This window comes from Hyperolius riggenbachi, chromosome 2 (assembly GCF_040937935.1).
Source record: "Hyperolius riggenbachi isolate aHypRig1 chromosome 2, aHypRig1.pri, whole genome shotgun sequence".
Classification (NCBI taxonomy): Eukaryota; Metazoa; Chordata; class Amphibia; order Anura; family Hyperoliidae; genus Hyperolius; species Hyperolius riggenbachi.
Window position 1 is genome coordinate 6,085,921 of NC_090647.1, and position 19,662 is coordinate 6,105,582.

The window sequence follows — 19,662 nt, forward strand, 5'->3', positions numbered from 1 at the left end:
CATTGGTTTTAATTATGGTAGCATGTAATAATTTCAAACTATAATGTTCAAAAACTGAGAAATAATCATTTTTTCTCATTTATTTCTTAATCTTCCTGTTTAAATGGATTTAGAATAAAATAATTCTTAGCAAAATGTACCACCCAAAGAAAGCCTAAATGGTGGTGGAAAAAACAAGATATAGATCATTTCATTGTGATAAAGTTATTGGTGAATGAATGGGAGGTGAAAGTTGCTCGGATGCACAAAGTGAACAGCACTGTAGGCTGTGACACAAAGGGTGTTATTTACTGCCTTGTATGCCCAGGTGGCAAAAAATATGTGGGATGTACAAAAAGGGAACTAAGCAGGAGGATAAGTGAACATCTGTACAACATCCTCAAGGTTTGGGAGGAACGCCCTCTTTCTAAACACTTTACGTTTCCTTTATACCAGGAATGTAAAATAGAACATGTAATATATTTTGGCCTTGAAATAATCCAGAGAGATCCAAGAGGTGGGGACTACATAGCAAAGATGTCCAGAAAAGAATGCCAATGGATCTTTAATTTGAACACCATGATGCTGAGAGGTTTAAATGTAGAGTGGGAGATGTTCGGCTTTCTGAGATAGAGTGAATGGGAGCCACCTGATTGGAGAACCACCTGTTTCCCCAGAAGGAGCTGCTGTCATGAGAAAGAAGGGGTCAGCTTGAGGAGATATGTTAGTGAAATAAGTAGAGTGGGAAGAAGAGGGTTTTGTGTATGGTTAGAATGGATACAAACATAGAGTGAAAAGAGGAAAAAAGTGTTTTGAGCTATGCTGGAAACTAAAGTAAAGAGACCTTTATAACAACTAGAGTTGGGCCGAACGGTTCGCCTGCGAACGGTTCCATGCGAACTTCCGTGGTTCGCGTTCGCGTCCCGCAGGCGAAGTATTGCGGAAGTTCAGTTTGCCCCATAATGCACCATGAGGGTCAACTTTGACCCTCTACATCACAGTCAGCAGGCCCAGTGCAGTCATTTAGGCTACACTAGCCCCTGGAGCCACTCCCCCCCTTATAAAAGGCAGACAGCGGCGGCCATTACGGTCACTCGTGTGCTGCCTGCGTTAGTGAGAGTAGGGCGAGCTGCTGCAGACTGTCTCTCATAGGGAAAGATTAGTTAGGCTTAGCTTGTTCCTGGCTGCATACCTGTTCTGTTCAGTGAACCTGCCACTGCATACCTGTTCTGTGAACCCACCACTGCATACCTGTACTGTGAACCCACCACTGCATACCTGTTCAGTGAACCCACCACTGCATACCTGTTCAGTGAACCCACCACTGCATACCTGTTCAGTGAACCCACCACTGCATACCTGTTCAGTGAACCCACCACTGCATACCTGTTCAGTGAACCTGCCACTGCATACCTGTTCAGTGAACCTGCCACTGCATATCTGTACTGTTCTGTGAATCCGCCACTGCATACCTGTTCTGTTCAGTGAACCCACCACTGTATTCCTGTTCAGTGAACCTGCCACTGCATACCTGTTCTGTGAACCCGCCACTGTATACCTGTTCTGTTCAGTGAACCCGCCACTGTATACCTGTTCTGTTCAGTGAACCCGCCACTGTATACCTGTTCAGTGAACCCACCACTGCATACCTGTTCTGTGAACCCACCACTGCATACCTGTTGTGTTCAGTGAACACGCCACTGTATACCTGTTCTGTTCAGTGAACCTGCCACTGTATACCTGTTCAGTGAACCCGCCACTGCATACCTGTTGTGTTCAGTGAACCCGCCACTGTATACCTGTTCTGTTCAGTGAACCTGCCACTGTATACCTGTTCTGTTCAGTGAACCCGCCACTGCATACCTGTTCAGTTCAGTGAACCCGCCACTGTATACCTGTTCTGTTCAGTGAACCCGCCACTGTATATCTGTTCTGTTCAGTGAACCCGCCACTGTATACCTGTTCAGTGAACCTGCCACTGCATACCTGTTCTGTTCAGTGAACCCGCCACTGTATACCTGTTCTGTTCAGTGAACCCGCCACTGCATACCTGTTCTGTTCAGTGAACCCGCCACTGTATACCTGTTCTGTTCAGTGAACCTGCCACTGTATACCTGTTCAGTGAACCCGCCACTGCATACCTGTTGTGTTCAGTGAACCCGCCACTGTATACCTGTTCTGTTCAGTGAACCCGCCACTGTATACCTGTTCTGTTCAGTGAACCCGCCACTGTATACCTGTTCAGTGAACCTACTAAGCCACTAATCCTCCTCCCGTGTCCACGCAGTCAAAGACAGGACGCTCCAGCGATCTCATGGTGATGTCGGACATGCGGACGTTCTTTAGTCCAACGCCTCGCCGTAGCCCTTCCGGATCCACCCTCCTCCAATGCCTGGAACGGCAGGTAGCCGACTACCTGGCCTTAAGTGTGGATGTAGACACTGCTGTGAACAGCGATGAGGAACCCTTGAACTACTGGGTGCGCAGGCTTGACCTGTGGCCAGAGCTGTCCCAATTTGCCATCCAACTTCTCTCCTGCCCTGCCGCAAGCGTCCTGTCAGAAAGGACCTTCAGCGCAGCTGGAGGCATTGTCACTGAGAAGAGAAGTCGCCTAAGTCACAAAAGTGTTAAGTACCTCACCTTTATCAAAATGAATGAGGCATGGATCCCGGAGGGCTGCTGCCCGCCCCAAGTCAGTCCCCGCACACACAGCATCTCTGCCTGCACGCCGTGTGACTGGCTGCCTGGCCTGCCCCAAGAAGACTAAGTCGCTCCCAGTCCCTCCACACAGCATGTCTGCCTGCAGGCCGCTTGACTACCTTCTCCGCCACCACCAACAGGGTCCGGGACTCCAGGCGGATTGCTGAATTTTTTAGGCCGCTGCTAGCAGCGGCCGCTGTAATAATTTTTCTGGTGCGTGTACATGACTGCCTAATTTTTCTGGCTGCACTGCGGGCAGCTGCAACAACAAAAGAAAAGGCATGTACATGCGCCCATTCCCCTTCGTGATCATTACCTTGCCGTGGTAAAGGGGCTTGCGTATCACAATGAAGCAATGACCGGCACCTAGATGAGTGTCTCGGGGGGCACACAAAAGATAAGGTCGTTGCTTCATTGTGGTCAGACCAAATTTGATCAGCTGGACAGTCACTGTTCTGTCATTCAGCTACATCAGCCAGGCGACCATATGGGCTGTAAAGCCACCAAAACCTGCACTCTCGCCATGGTGCGCACCAGTCCAGCACGGCCGTCACTACACAAACAGCTGTTTGCGGTGCGTTAAACGGTGAGTTTGGTGTGTCAGTGTGAAGCAGTACCTTAATTACACTCCCTGATTGATGTATACACATGCAAGATGTTTTAAAGCACTTTAGGCCTGTCATTTAGCATTCAATGTGATTTCTGCCCTTAAAACGCTGCTTTGCGTCAAATCCAGATTTTTCCCGGGGACTTTTGGCGTGTATCCCACTCCGCCATGCCCCCCTCCAGGTGTTAGACCCCTTGAAACATCAGCAGGCCCAGTGTAGCCAATTAGGCTACACTAGCCCCTGGAGCCACTCCCCCCCTTATAAAAGGCAGGCAGCGGCGGCCATTACGGTCACTCGTGTGCCTGTGTTAGTGAGAGTAGGGCGAGCTGCTGCAGACTGTCTCTCATAGGGAAAGATTAGTTAGGCTTAGCTTGTTCCTGGCTGCATACCTGTTCTGTTCTGTGAACCCACCACTGCATACCTGTTCAGTGAACCTGCCACTGCATACCTGTTCTGTGAACCCACCACTGCATACCTGTTCTGTGAACCCGCCACTGCATACCTGTTCTGTGAACCTGCCACTGCATACCTGTTCTGTGAACCCACCACTGCATACCTGTTCTGTGAACCCACCACTGCATACCTGTTCAGTGAACCCGCCACTGTATTCCTGTTCAGTGAACCCGCCACTGCCGTCACTACACAAACAGCTGTTTGTGGTGCGTTACACGGTGAGTTTGGTGTGTCAGTGTGAAGCAGTACCTTAATTACACTCCCTGATTGATGTATACACATGCAAGATGTTTTAAAGCACTTTAGGCCTGTCATTTAGCATTCAATGTGATTTCTGCCCTTAAAACGCTGCTTTGCGTCAAATCCAGATTTTTCCCGGGGACTTTTGGCATGTATCCCACTCCGCCATGCCCCCCTCCAGGTTCTAGACCCCTTGAAACATCTTTTCCATCACTTTTCTGGCCAGCATAATTATTTTTTTTCAAAGTTCGCATCCCCATTGAAGTCTATTGCAGTTCGCGAACTTTAACGCGAACCGAACCTTCCGCGGAAGTTCGCGAACCCGGTTCGCGAACCTAAAATCGGAGGTTCGGCCCAACTCTAATAACAACTAATATATAGACAAAGAACTGACATAATAAGGGAGAGAAGACCAACAATGATGAGACATATATGGGGTTTATGCGTACAGCAGCCGCGGCATGGAGGACGACTGTCTACGGACGATGGATCGGGAACGAGGTGCAAGGCCGCCGGTGGGGGACCGCATCAGAAGGTTTACCCTACAAAGCTGCTAGATTTGTGAGTCATTCAAATCTTGCGGGACTATAAGTTCCGGACGTATCAGAAGCTCATACTGGGCAGTGAACGCTCACTGAAGGGAATCAGGTGGCTCCGGTGTGAGTAGTGTGTATGGTGGTTGTATGAGTTTATGGGCATATTGTGATATGTCAACAAACTGGTAACAATATTGCTGCTAAGGATTGCGGGGTCATACAAACATTCCTTTAATGCCCTGGTGCTTAACTGGCGTTATCGATTTGACTCTTATTTTAATTTTAATTTCATTTTTATTTTCATTTTTATTTTCATTTTTTATTTTTATAATTTATTCATTATTTTGATAATATTGTTGTGGATTTTTTATGACTTTAGAAGCCAACTGATAATAAAACTGATACTGAAGTACCTTCACTCTTTTGGATATACAGGGATCTTATTGAATAAAAACAAAATAAGTCCAGCGCCACTCTCTATAGATTTTATATTCGGTTGTTTGGAAGCGGATATCCCAGATCCTGAGGGAAGGGCAGCAGGAGGAAGTGTACATATATTAGACTTCATATCGTGTAGATTGTGTGAGTTATATTGATAGCAGCGCGCTTTAATATTTGTTTTTTTTAGTACCGTTATAATTGCTGTGCAGTAACTGCACACAGCATTTTTACATGAAAGCAACAGGGACAGCCATACCATGCCAGGAAAAAAACACATATATAAGTAGATAACTACTTGTTCCACTAACATAATAGATGTATTGTATTGTTCATGTTTGTATTTCTGCTAATTTTTTTTTTAGTAAATAAAGACAATTCTGTTCCTGGCATTTGCCATCTTGGCTCTCTCTGACTGAAGCCAATTCTAATGTCATTTCCTGCCTTCTCCTAGAAACTGCACTGTCATATCTAGCTTGCTTCGTAAACATGTGAGCGCAGTAAGATCAGGTTACAGCAGCTTTACACTGAACTGCCCGGCTGGTGGCTGAGAGCGGAGCTGTGGCGTGGGACATTGCAGCTGCAAGGGGCTGGAAGAAGCCCCAAGTAAGTTTATCGGGGGTAGGATAACTAGCCCAATGATTCCTTCAAGGTAGCCATACATCTAGTGATCATGGGCAGATTCAACCAAGAGACAAATCTCTCTCTGATTGAATCTGATTAGAGATTGATTTGTCAGCTGTCCATACACTGCAGGCCAATACTCGATCAATTTCAGCATGTAATCTCTCAGAAATCGGGGGAGCCCGCCGCTCCTGCCAGTTCGCCACCTTGCCGCTATTCTCCTATGTATAAGTGTATATGTATGTCTTATACGCTGCCAGCATGTATAGGAGATGTAACGGACAGCAGCGGATTCGGGAGAGGGTGGGCAGCATGACACAGGACAGGTGATGTATAAATGCACATACATATACATGTACATACACATTTATACATATATAAACAGCGCCAGGAGTTTCCTCTCTCATTCTGATATCGCTTGCCATTAACACCGTGCACCCAACCAACTGCCACGGCCCGAGATCTTACAGCGTTTCTTATCAATTTAATATAACCAAATTTAGCCCGAAATATTATTTTTATAAGTATAATAATTGAAATTTGATGGTCGATTGGCCACCAAGTCGCCTGATGTTTGGCCACCTTTATTAGTTGGGGGAATAACAAGGTGAGATAACTGATGAGATTTGTGTGTTGTGTATTATTAGCTGTACTAGTTGCAGACTTACCTTTTGTGCATGTGTCTTCATCAGTGTTTTTGGTTGTGCTTGTAGTTGTAGAAGTTGTAGTTGGAGTGGTTGTTGTAGTGGTTGGTGTAGTGGTTGGTGTTGTGGTAGTTGTTGTAGTTGGAGTGGTTGTTCTTGTAGTGGTTGGTGTTGTAGTTGGAGTGGTTGTTGTAGTGGTTGGTGTTGTGGTTGGTGTTGTGGTAGTTGTTGTAGATGGAGTGGTTGTTCTTGTAGTGGTTGGTGTTGTAGTTGTAGTGGTTGTTGTAGTGGTTGTTGTAGTGGTTGGTGTTGTGGTTGGTGTTGTAGTTGTGCTAGTTGTTGTTGGAGTAGCTGTAGTCAAGATGTTAATAACAGGATCTGAAAAAAATAATTATGAAAAATTCTTAAAGACCGAGACAATTTTCAAACTTCTGCAATGCCTCTACTTGAGTTGAAACATCTCTGGCAATTTCATTTCGGCCCTTTGCACACTTGCACGCTGCGTCACCCTGCATTACTCTTCACCCACCACATTCCCGCCGTGAGACTTGCGCACTTCCCGCGATGTGACAGGATGCGCCAGAAGTATCCAAATTGCCGCAATGATGACACAAAGTCAATGGGTGACGCAGTATGTGTGCAGGTCGGGAGCGCGGTGCGACACACAGACTGATGGGTATCCTAGTGACATGCTCCTGTCCAGCAAGGCGTACGTCACTGAGTTGGGGGCGGGCCTATGAATATGACGCCGCACCGTGGCACAGGGTCATATGACGGCTGATTCCTGTGTTGCGGTGCTGCAATTAGTAGGTGTGCAGCCGTCCTCAGTTTTTTTTTTTTTTTTTTTCTTCAGAACAAATGGGGCTTTCTTTTGATACCGTTTAATTATATTTGTAATTTGCTTGGTTTTTTTTGTTGTTTTTTTAGAGAGAAAATATTCATAAAAAATGAAAAAAAAATAAATAATTTTCAGCATTTCTCAACCAAAAATATGCAAATAGATCAAATTGGAGCAATAAAACTCTCAGAAACTGAAAGGTTCATGTTTTCTATGCAGAAATGTCAAAATTATGCGGATTATTTACACCACATTCCAAATTATTAAGCAAATTATATTTTCTCTGATTTTCCTAAATATTCAATGCAAGCGGTGAGTCAGAATGTTTTTGAGTTATCCACCTTTAGCCCATAATTAATTTACTGGAAAAAAAAAAGATTCTCAAGAGGTCAGAGGTACTGTGGAGCAACATCATTGCAAAACGCATGAGGAAGCACAGGGCGACGCGGGTGATGTTGGGTTGAGGCATCAGTATAGTGACTCACCTGTGCAGTACAGTGACTCACCTGTGCAGTACAGTGACTCACCTGTGCAGTACAGTGACTCACCTGTGCAGTATAGTGACTCACCTGTGCAGTACAGTGACTCACCTGTGCAGTACAGTGGCCCACCTGTGCAGTACAGTGACTCACCTGTGCAGTACAGTGGCTCACCTGTGCAGTACAGTGACTCACCTGTGCAGTACAGTGGCTCACCTGTGCAGTACAGTGACTCACCTGTGCAGTACAGTGACTCACCTGTGCAGTACAGTGACTCACCTGTGCAGTATAGTGACTCACCTGTGCAGTACAGTGGCTCACCTGTGCAGTACAGTGAATCACTTGTGCAGTACAGTGACTCACCTGTGCAGTATGGTGACTCAACTGTGCGGTAGTGACTCACCTGTGCAGTACAGTGAATCCCCTGTGCAGTACAGTGACTCATTTTTACAGTACAGTGACTCACCTGTGCAGTATAGTGACTCACCTGTGCAGTACATTGATTCACTTGTGCGGTAGTGACTCACCTGTGCAGTACATTGATTCACCTGTGCAGTATAGTGAATCACTTGTGCAGTACAGTGAATCACCTGTGCAGTATAGTGACTCACCTGTGCGGTAGTGACTCACCTGTGCAGTACAGTGAATCACCTGTGCAGTACAGTGACTCACCTGTGAAGTATAGTGACTCACCTGTGAAGTACAGTGGCTCACCTGTGCAGTACAGTGACTCACTTGTGCAGTACAGTGGCTCACCTGTGCAGTTTAGTGACTCACCTGTGTAAAATAGTGACTCACCTGTGCAGTACAGTGGCTCACCTGTACAGTATAGTGACTCCCCTGTGCAGTACAGTGGCTCACCTTTGCAGTGCAGTGACTCACCTGTGCTGTCTAGTGACTCACCTATGTAAAATAGTGACTCACCTGTGCAGTACAGTGGCTCACCTGTGCAGTACAGTGACTCACCTGTGCAGTACAGTGACTCACCTGAGCAGCATAGTGACTCACCTGTGCAGTACAGTGACTCACCTGTGTAAAATAGTGGCTCACCTGTGCAGTATAGCGAATCACTTGTGCAGTACAGTGACTCACCTGTGCAGTATGGTGACTCACCTGTGCGGTAGGGACTCACCTGTGAAGTACAGTGAATCCCCTGTGCAGTACAGTGACTCATTTTTACAGTACAGTGACTCACCTGTGCAGTATAGTGACTCACCTGTGCAGTACATTGATTCACCTGTGCAGTATAGTGACTCACCTGTGCAGTATAGTGACTCACCTGTGCAGTATAGTGAATCACTTGTGCAGTACATTGACTCATCTGTGCGGTAGTGACTCACCTGTGCAGTACAGTGAATCACCTGTGCAGTACAGTGACTCACCTGTGCAGTATAGTGACTAACCCGTGCAGTACAGTTAATCACCTGTGCAGTACAGTGACTCACCTGTGCAGTAAACATCAAATTTGAGGGATCCAGAGAACTTGTAGACGTAATGTCCCCCAGGACAGGCCTTTACTGAAATATTTAGCCCATTGTAACATCCGGAGGCCACACTGTTGATCAGTAGAGGCATCATCTGGATCCCATCTCCAATCTTTGGGTGGCTTCCTCCTAGAGTGTATGGTTCCAGGGATCCACACTTCAGAGGTCCCACACATCCTTCCTTCAGGCTGGATCCAGTGCCAACATAACGGTACCAACCACAGAGGTTCCGGTCAGTGGGGAATCTTCCAGTGGAGGAGATGTTGGCCAGCCGGTTGGCTCCATTGACCTGCTGGTAGTTATAACAAGGGTCCGCACATTGAGCTGCCCCACTGATCCTCAGACAGTCATGGTCACTAGTGCAGGAGCTAGATCCGGGGCCTCCACATGGGGCCTTCCTGTTTATATTACACAAGTAGGTGCCGTTTTGGTTGACACAGGTGTCTGTTGGAGAACACTTGTTCAGTGTAGGGCTGGCACACTCATTGATGTCCACACATAGCTTCTGCTTTGTATCCCAGGTGTAGCCATCAGGACAGCATGGACGGGTGTCACAGAACGCCATGAGTGTGCAGTTCCAACCGTCACCCACATATCCAGGCTTGCAGGAACACGACACGTAGCCTGACTTGGCAGCACAGTTGGCGGTTGTGGTGGAGTTGCAATCACTGCAGGATTTGGCATCTGTACAAATCCAGAATAAAATACATTAACCTCCTTTACATGATAGAAAATAAAATGAATACATTTCAGTAATAACACAATGGATCCCATTAATATCTATAAATATTAGTCATCTATAATTTGAATTAGGTCTTATAAATTGAATGAAATATGCTTAAAGTGCGTGAATCCTCTCAAAACATTGAATTAAATGTGCAAGTCATGTCCACATTGAGATATATAGTGGAAACATTGTGCTCAAGGGCCGGTGTAAGCCACGCTGGGGCCCCTGAGCAAAAGTAACTTGGAGACCCCTCTGCCCCTGCCAAGCAAAGTCAGCCCCGTGGACCCGCTCTGCCGGACCCCCCTGGTGGTCTCCCGCTGATTGCTCCCCATGGCCCCCGCATGTTCCGTAGCTGAGCTGTCCTGTAATGTCTCATCTCTCCTGCCAGCTGCTCCGCCCCAATCTATGTCTTCAGTCATGCTGCCTGCCTCTTCTGTATGCCTGACAAGTGGTTTTTACACATAACATGTATGCAATGGAGAAGACGCAGGCAGCCTGGCTGAAGATGGAGAGCGGAACAGAACAGCTCCTAGGAGAGATGAGTTATTACAATGCAGGTCAGTTACAGAACATGTGGGGGGCATGGGGAGCAGTCAGCGGGAGACCACCTGGAGGGTCTGACAGAGTAGGGGACTGTGAAGTGGACGGGGTCTTGGGCTCTGGGGTCTCAATGGCAGCCGCAGCCCTGTGTGCGTTATATGCTGAATCCATCGGCAGAGGTTAAGTTCTTTAGTGGGGACGGAAGTGGCTTCTGACCTCAAGTGACATGGACATCACTTAATGCCAAATTTGCAGATGCTTCTTTTACATTTTGAGTGGATTTCCGCACTTTAATCGGATTTCTGCAATTTAGCTGCGAGCGTCCTGCTTCCGCCAATATAGTGACCCAAATGCATCATTTCCGCCCATACATCACGTCACTTCCGGTTTTTCATCGGAAGCAATGACCAAACCAGGAAACTATTTACCGTATTCTTCAGACTTTAAGACGCACTTGTTCTTAAAACTGTGGGGGGAGGGGGAATTTGGTGCATCGTATAGTGCGAATATACATTTACCGGCCGGTGTGCTCTTCTCCTCCTCCGTCTCCCTCCATCTGCAATTCTAACCTGCAACCCCTAGAAGTGGCAGCAGGTGGGAGATTAGCGAGGGGGGGTATGAGCAGGAGTGAGACAGCTATCCCACTGTGGGCATACATGCCAAGAACTGGTGGCAGGTGCAAGATCAGCAAGGCCTGGAATGTGCAGGAGCGAGTCAGCCATCCACCCACGGGCATAACACATGCCGATAATTGGCAGCGGGTAGGAGATCAGCAAGGCCTGGAATGTGCAGGAGCGAGTCAGCCATCCACCCGCGGGCATAACACATGCCGATAATTGGCAGCGGGTAGGAGATCAGTGAGGTCCAGAATGCGCAGGAGTGAGTCAGCCATCCACCCGCGGGCATAACACATGCCGATAATTGGCAGCGGGTAGGAGATCAGCAAGGCCTGGAATGCGCAGGAGTGAGTCAGCCATCCACCCATGGGCATAACACATGCTGACCCCAGCAGCACACACGTGTCACATGGTTTAAGGACACCATTAACCAAGAAGTATGGAGGAGCCGGGAATGGATAGAGCTGCATGATTTTTGAAAGATGAAGACAGACAGAGACAGAGGAGTGGAGCACGGCGGCTGCAGGCTGGTCTGAAGCATGTGTTACACCCGCAGGTGGATGGCTGCCTCGCTCCTGCACATTCCTGATCTCACAGACTTCCCACCCACTTACAATAATCGGCATCTGTTATGCCCATGGTTGGATGGCTGCCTCGCTCCTGCACAATGGCGCATGGTCAACCAGGCTGATGCCCCTGTGCAGGTTGCCTGGGATGGAAAGATGGCGTCCAAAATCCTTCACTGGAGACTATTTGTGTTTCCAGTACAGGGCTACAGGCACCATCTTCCCGTAGCCTTGCTCTCTGTCTGTCAGCGCAGGACTTTCGCAGCATCTGGTTGCAGGAAGATGATCGGGGGAGCTGCATGCGGGGAGAGGAGTCTTCTGCAGGTTAGTAAAGGCTTTTTTTTTACAGGTGCACACTATTTTCTGGTAAAAGATTGCAGCATTACGCTTATTCTCATGAGGGGCCACCATGGGGGGGGGATAACAGTTTTTCTCGCCTTGAGGGACAAAATGGCTAGAGGCACACCTGCTCCTGCACATTCCAGACCTCGCTGATCTCCAACCTGCTGCCAGTTATCAGCATGTGTTATACCCCGGGGATGGCTGCCTCGCTCCTGCTCTTACCCCTCTCACTGATCTCCCACCTGCTGCCAGTTATCTGCATGAGTTATACCCCGGGGAAGGCTGCCTCACTCCAGCTCTTACCCCCCTCTCTGATCTCCCACCTGCTGCCAGTTATCTGCATGAGTTATGCCCCAGGGAAGGCTGCCTCACTCCAGCTCTTACCCCCCTCTCTGATCTCCCACCTGCTGCCAGTTATCTGCATGAGTTATGCCCCAGGGAAGGCTGCCTCACTCCTGCTCTTACCCCCTCACTGATCTCCCACCTGCTGCCAGTTATCAGCATGTGTTATGCCCCGGGGGAAGGCTGCCTCGCTCCTGCTCTTACCCCCCTCACCGATCTCCCACCTGCTGCCAGTTATCAGCATGTGTTATGCCCTGGGGAAGGCTTCCCCGCTCCTGCTCTTACCCCCCTCACTGATCTCCCACCTGCTGCCAGTTATCAGCATGTGTTATGCCCCGGGGGAAGGCTACCACGCTCCTGCTCTTACCCCCCTCACTGATCTCCCACCTGCTGCCAGTTATCAGCATGTGTTATGCCCCGGGGAAGGCTGCCTCGCTCCTGCTCTTACCCCCTCACTGATCTCCCACCTGATGCCAGTTATCAGCATGTGTTATGCCCCGGGGAAGGCTGCCTCGCTCCTGCTCTTACCCCCTCACTGATCTCCCACCTGCTGCCAGTTATCAGCATGTGTTATGCCCCGGGGGAAGGCTGCCTCGCTCCTGCTCTTACCCCCCTCACTGATCTCCCACCTGCTGCCAGTTATTGGCATGTGTTACGCCCCGGGGAATGCTGCCTCGCTCCTGCTCTTACCCCCTCACTGATCTCCCACCTGCTGCCAGTTATCCGCATGTGTTATGCCCCGGGGGAAGCCTGCCTCGCTCCTGCTCTTACCCCCTCACTGATCTCCCACCTGCTGCCAGTTATCAGCATGTGTTATGCCTCGGGGAAGGCTGCCTCGCTCCTGCTCTTACCCCCCTCACTGATCTCCCACCTGCTTCCAGTTATTAGCATGTGTTATGCCCCTGGGAAGGCTGCCACACTCCTGCTCTTACCCCCCTCACTGATCTCCCACCTGCTGCCAGTTATCAGCATGTGTTATGCCCCAGGGAAGGCTGCCTCGCTCCTGCTCTTACCCCCCTCACAGATCTCCTACCTGCTGCCAGTTATCAGCATGTGTGATGCCCCGGGGAAGGCTGCCTCGCTCCTGCTCCTACCCCCCTCACAGATCTCCTACCTGCTGCCAGTTATCAGCATGTGTTATGCCCCGGGGAAGGCTGCCTCGCTCCTGCTCTTACCCCCTCACAGATCTCACACCTGCTGCCAGTTATCTGCATGTGTTATACCCCGGGGGAAGGCTGCCTCGCTCCTGCTCTTACCCCCCTCACTGATCTCCCTCCTGATGCCAGTTATCAGCATGTGTTATGCCCCGGGGGAAGGCTGCCTCGCTCCTGCTCTTACCCCCTCACTGATCCCCCACCTGTTGCCAGTTATCAGCATGTGTTATGCCCCGGGGGAAGGCTGCCTCGCTCCTGCTCTTACCCCCTCACTGATCCCCCACCTGCTGCCAGTTATCAGCATGTGTTATGCCCCGGGGAAGGCTGCCTTGCTCCTGCTCTTACCCCCCTCACTGATCCCCCACCTGCTGCCAGTTATCAGCATGTGTTATGCCCCGGGGGAAGGCTGCCTCGCTCCTGCTCTTACCCCCCTCACTGATCCCCCACCTGCTGCCAGGTATCAGCATGTGTTATGCCCCAGGGAAGTCTGCCTTGCTCCTGCTCTTAATTCCCTCACTGATCTCCCTCCTGATGCCAGTTATCATCATGTGCCCAGTCCCCCGCCTGAAGTAGGACACATGTGACCACTGGCTGTCCTATCACCTGCACAGCTACGAAGACCAGGTAAGACCTGTCCCGTTAGCTAAGAGCCATTTCCAGTACACACTGTGAGCATGTTCCTTTTTTAATTTCCCAGTAGAGTCCTTAAATTTGCACCAGTGGTACCTCCTCCTCACCTGATGGCACCGCATCTAAGGTCTCTGTCAGGGATGGGCTCAAATTTGAATTTGGGTGAATCCAGAAAGTTGCTATCCGGATTTTACCCAGTTACCTGTGCGGGGTGGGCGAGGGGTCAAGCTTACCTATCTGACGTCTTCTTCGGTCCGTCCCTCGGCACCTCCCGTTATGCGGTCCAAGCAGCGGTCACGTGATTACAAGCACTTCCTCCTTCCGGGTTGAAGTGTATAGTCACGTTACGCGCGTGGACCGCATTGTGGGAGGCGCCGAGGGAGGGACCGAAGAAGACGTCAGATAGGTAAGCTTGACCCCCCACCGCCAACCCCGCACAGGTAACTGGGTGAAATCCGGATAGCAACTATCCGAATTCACCCAAATTCAAATTTGAGCCCATCCCTGGTCTCTGTATCCCGATACCCAATGCAGCTATTGCTTCTGATGGTCCTTGGTGTGTTGTACGGAAAACCTTAAAGGAACTCTGAAGCAAGAAAAAGAAGACTGACATACTTACCTAATACAGAAGGTTCTGCATCTAATAGAGCCTTCCTGGTCTGGTCTCTGTGTCCTGATTCCACCGCTGTCCCTCCAGTCATATAATGCTCCACACAGGTCAGGGCAGCCATCAGGGGGGTACAAGAGGGACAGTAGTATGGGGCCCTGGAAGGGTCTGGGGCCCAAACAGCGGCAGTGCCACTCGAGCCTCTGCTGGCAATTATTCTAGCAACAGGAGTTGTGTGGTCATCTCCCTCTTCCCTGCTGCGTGATTGGTGAACACACATCAATGCAGGGGGGAGGGTGTTATGGGCGGCAGGCAGGAAGCAGGAAAATCTGGTGCATAGCTCCGCAGCTACTTTCTGGCATGCCATTCAAATGTATGGAAAACGTAATTTACCGTTTTCAGGCGGCATCGTTGCTGGATGGCTGTCTGTGGTGTGGGGGAGTGGGAGAGTGCATTGCCTGGCTGCCTGCGGTGGGGCGGGAGGAGGCAATAGCTGCCCGGGAAAAGTGTAGCAGATGTGCGCAGGGAGTGGGGGCCAACTCCTACCCTCTGTTCCTCACCTCGGGAGCCCCTTCCTTTTAATGGCAGTCAGCGCAGCGGAAGAGGATGCTCGGATGTGCCTTATCCACGAATTCGGAAATACGCGTGGTTGCAAAAAAAAATCCGCATTCGGCCCCGCCGCATGCGGATTTTCGTCCGCATCCACGCAACCACGCGGATTTTTTTCCCGTGAATGGCGTAATCACGCGCGGATTCACGCCCGGAGGCGGATTTTCTTTTAACGTTAATAACAAAGCCCCCATACATGCTACAGTCCCCCAAATAGCATGGATTATCGAGGTGATAAGGGGCAACATAACTTCAACATAAAAAATTCCCCCCCAAAATTTTTTTTTCGAGAAAATGTATTTTAACCACTTGAGGACCCACCCTTTACCCCCCCTTAAGGACCAGCGCTAGTTTGATTGATCTGTGCTGGGTGGGCTCTGCAGCCCCCAGCACAGATCAGGGTGCAGGCAGGGAGATCAGATTGCCCCCCTTTTTTCCCCCCTATGGGGATGATGTGCTGGGGGGGTCTGATCTCTGCTGCCTGCGAGTGGCTGGCGGGGGGGGCACCTCAAAGCCCCCCTCCGCGGCGAAATGCTCCCCCTCCCTCTCCTACCTGGCCCCCTTTGGTAAGCCGGGCTGCACAGGACGCTATCCGTCCTGTGCAGCCAGTGACAGGCTGTCTCCTGTCACATGGCGGCGATCCCCGGCCGCTGATTGGCCGGGGATCGCCGATCTGCCTTACGGCGCTGCTGCGCAGCAGCGCCGTACAAATGTAAACAAAGCGGATTATTTCCGCTTGTGTTTACATCTAGCCTGCGAGCCGCCATCGGCGGCCCGCAGGCTATTCACGGAGCCCCCCGCCGTGATTTGACAGGAAGCAGCCGCTCGTACGAGCGGCTGCTTCCTGATTAATTAGGCTGCAGCTGGCGACGCAGTACTGCGTCGCTGGTCCTGCAGCTGCCACTTTGCCGACGCACGTTATGAGTGTGCGGTCGGCAAGTGGTTAAAGTGAAATCAACACTTTAAATGGGGCTATTAATTGGTAATAAGTGGTTTTAAAAAGGGATATACGCGTTAAGCAGTCAAAGAGGTGAAGGCGAGTTCCAATGGCACTTGGCGGCGAAGGTACCGCTGGAGGAGGATGAGTGGCTGACGGCAAAAAGGCTCCAGAGAGGTTTTTGTAATTTTTTTTTTTTTTTTTGCAGCAATTAGCAATGACATCGCAGCAGAGTTGTCAGTGGACACGGGCAGTGTGAACGCAGAGTGCAGTGGTGGTAGCGACTGAGTCAGGAGAAGGACAATGCGGGCGGTCAGTTCAGCAGCACAGAAGGACCACGGCAACATACTGGTGGTAGTAGTAGCAGCACAGCGTCATAGTGCTGGCCAAAGAATTAAATGCACCCGGCGACCCGGGCAGTGTGAACGCAGAGTGTAGTAGCGACTGAGTCAGGAGGACAAAGCGGGCGGTCAGTTCAGCAGCAGCAGCACAGTAGTAGTAGCACAGCGTCATAGTGCTGGCCAAAAAATTAAATGCACCCGGCGACCCGGGCAGTGTGAACGCAGAGTGTAGTAGCGACTGAGTCAGGAGGACAAAGCGGGCGGTCAGTTCAGCAGCAGCAGCACAGTAGTAGTAGCACAGCGTCATAGTGCTGGCCAAAAAATTAAATGCACCCGGCGACCCGGGCAGTGTGAACGCAGAGTGTATTAGCGACTGAGTCAGGAGGACAAAGCGGGCGGTCAGTTTAGCAGCAGCAGCACAGTAGTAGTAGCACAGCGTCATAGTGCTGGCCAAAAAATTAAATGCACCCGGCGACCCGGGCAGTGTGAACGCAGAGTGTAGTAGCGACTGAGTCAGGAGGACAAAGCGGGCGGTCAGTTCAGCAGCAGCAGCACAGTAGTAGTAGCACAGCGTCATAGTGCTGGCCTAAAAAATTAAATGCACCCGGCGACCCGGGCAGTGTGAACGCAGAGTGTAGTAGCGACTGAGTCAGGAGGACAAAGCGGGCGGTCAGTTCAGCAGCAGCACAGTAGTAGTAGCACAGCGTCATAGTGCTGGCCAAAACATTAAATGCACCCGGCGACCCGGGCAGTGTGAACGCAGAGTGTAGTAGCGACTGAGTCAGGAGGACAAAGCGGGCGGTCAGTTCAGCAGCAGCAGCACAGTAGTAGTAGCACAGCGTCATAGTGCTGGCCAAAAAATTAAATGCACCCGGCGACCCGGGCAGTGTGAACGCAGAGTGTAGTAGCGACTGAGTCAGGAGGACAAAGCGGGCGGTCAGTTCAGCAGCTCAGAAGGAGGACCATGGCAACTTACTGGTAGTAGTACCATAACACCAAAAAATTAACCAAGGTAGGCACTAGGCAGGTAGTAAATGTCTTTATAAAGGCAGGCATAGTTAACAACAGCACATGCAGCAGCCACTTCATGTCCCCCTGTGTCCGACAATAGGGGCCAGGAACTCACCTTCCACCCAAGCCTGGTTGATTTTCAGGAAGGTGAGTTTGTCCACAGAGGCGTGGGAGAGCCGAGAGCGCTTCTCTGTGACCACGCCACCGGCCGCACTAAAGCATCTCTCTGAGAGGACACTGGAAGGAGGGCAGGATAGGAGTTCCAGGGCGTACTGGGAAAGCTCGCTCCAGATGTCCAGTCTCTTGACCCAGTACTCCAAGGGGTCCACGGGGCTGTCGGTGTCATTGAGCCCGCTGGATGACCCCATATAGTCAGACACCATGGTGGTCAGTCGTTGCTTGTGCTGGTTGGTGGTGGATGCTGTGGCGGGCACCTCTGTTCTGGGCTGCTGCACTGCATACAGGCTCTTGCTTAGGCTCTTCAGGTCTCCGGGGCGCCAGTTGCTGCTGCTGCTGCTGGTGGTTGTTGTTGTGCTGCTAGTGGCAATGGCAGGCACCTCTTGCTGGCTTGGCAGAGCAGTTACAATGGGGGTGGAAGGCTGGGGGAATGCTTCCAGTAGTCTGCGCACAAGGGCCTCCTTCAACTCCCTTGTGCGTTGCTCGGTGGTGGATGGCGTCATTAAGTCTCCCAGCTTCCCCTTCAGATGGGGATCAAGCATCAAGGTAATCCAGATGTCCTCCCTTGAACGCATCTGGATCACCCGGGGGTCCCTGCGAAGGCAGCGCAACATGTGCACAGCCATGGGAAACAAGTGGGCCCTGCCAGCAAGATCTTCCTCGTCCTCGCCATTGTCCCATAACGCATGCCTGTCCTCTTCCTGTGCCATGTCGTTGTCCTCCTCAAACCGCCATCCACGTACAACGCCTGCTGCACTCTGCTCCTCCTCCTCCTCCTCATTCAGGTTAGGGACCTCCAACTCTTCCACTACCTGCTGTGAGCCCTCCTCTGAGCTGGACTGTGCTGCCATCTGCTCCTGTTCTTCCAACTGCCTCAGGGCTTCATCCCCACGCTCAATTAAATTGTCCATTGCCTGCTCCAGTAGACAAACCAAGGGCACCCACTGGCACACAGAGGCCCGCTCCTCACTGACCATCTTGGTTGCCTCCAGGAAGGGACTCAGCACCAGGCATACTTGCTGCATCAGAGTCCACTGAGTGGCAGTAATCATGGGGACTTGCTGGTTGCTGGGGACACTTGGGTCTAGCATGTAGGCCCTAAGAGCCAGCCTGTGCTGACACAGCCGCTCCAACATGGCCAGAGTCGAATTCCAGCGAACTGGCATGTCGATGATCATCCGGTGTTGTGGCCTTCCATACTGCTGCTGTAAGGTGGACAAGAGTGCAGAGGCAGTGGCTGACAGGCGGAAAAAGCGTACCACCGCCCGGGCATCCTGCAGCAGCTCGCTCATCCCCTGGTAGGTGCGCAAGAAGCGCTGCACCACAAGATTGAGCACGTGGGCCAAGCAGGGGATGTGCTGGAGGTTTCCCTGCTGCACTGCTGCCACCAGGTTGGCCCCGTTATCGGCTGCCACATACCCCACTTCCAGGCCTCTGGGGGTCAGCCACCTCCGCTCCTGCTTCCTGAGGGCGGCCAGGACATTGGTGGCCGTAAGCCTCTCCTTTCCCAGGGTCACCAATTTTAAAAGGGCTTGGCAGTGCCGAGGCTTGGCGCTGCTGCTGCCGAGGCGGGCTTGCTTTCCGGGTGCTGAGGGAGTGTCGTGACAGGACCCTTCTGCATCCCCCCTGATCCCGCGTGGTGGCACCACTAGCTGGGCTGATGCGCTCTTGTCCTCCCTCCCTTCCATCAGTGTCACCCAGTGGGCCGTAAAGGACAGGTAGCGACCTGTCCCAAATCTGCTACTCCACGAGTCCATGGTCACGTGGACCCGCTTGCCCACAGAGTAGTCCAGGGAACGGGCCACGTTTTCCACCGCAAACTTGTGGAGTGCTGGGATCGCGCTCCTGCTGAAATAGTGGCGACTGGGGACTTGCCACTCGGGGATGCCAAATTGGAGCAGCGTCCGCATGGCGCTCCCCTCCTGCACCAGGGAGTAGGGAAGCAGCTGTGATGCCATGGCCCGGGCCAGCAAGCCATTTAGTTTGCGGATCCGCCTGTGGCTTGGAGGCAGAGGCTTGGTCAGACCCTGAAAGGTGTC

General features: G+C 51.2%; 1 protein-coding gene across 1 annotated transcript in view; it reads right to left on the reverse strand.

Moving 5' to 3' along the window:
- The window catches only part of LOC137542122 (mucin-2-like), a 49,665-nt gene that overhangs the window by 23,090 nt on the left and 6,913 nt on the right, over positions 1 to 19,662 (reverse strand). The window contains exons 3-5 of the mRNA XM_068263804.1: positions 10,559 to 10,578; positions 8,981 to 9,707; positions 6,247 to 6,554 (exon numbers count right to left, since the gene is read on the reverse strand). Of these exons, the coding sequence (XP_068119905.1) occupies positions 6,247 to 6,554; positions 8,981 to 9,707; positions 10,559 to 10,578 (1,055 nt within the window). The remainder of the gene's footprint in view (positions 1 to 6,246; positions 6,555 to 8,980; positions 9,708 to 10,558; positions 10,579 to 19,662) is intronic.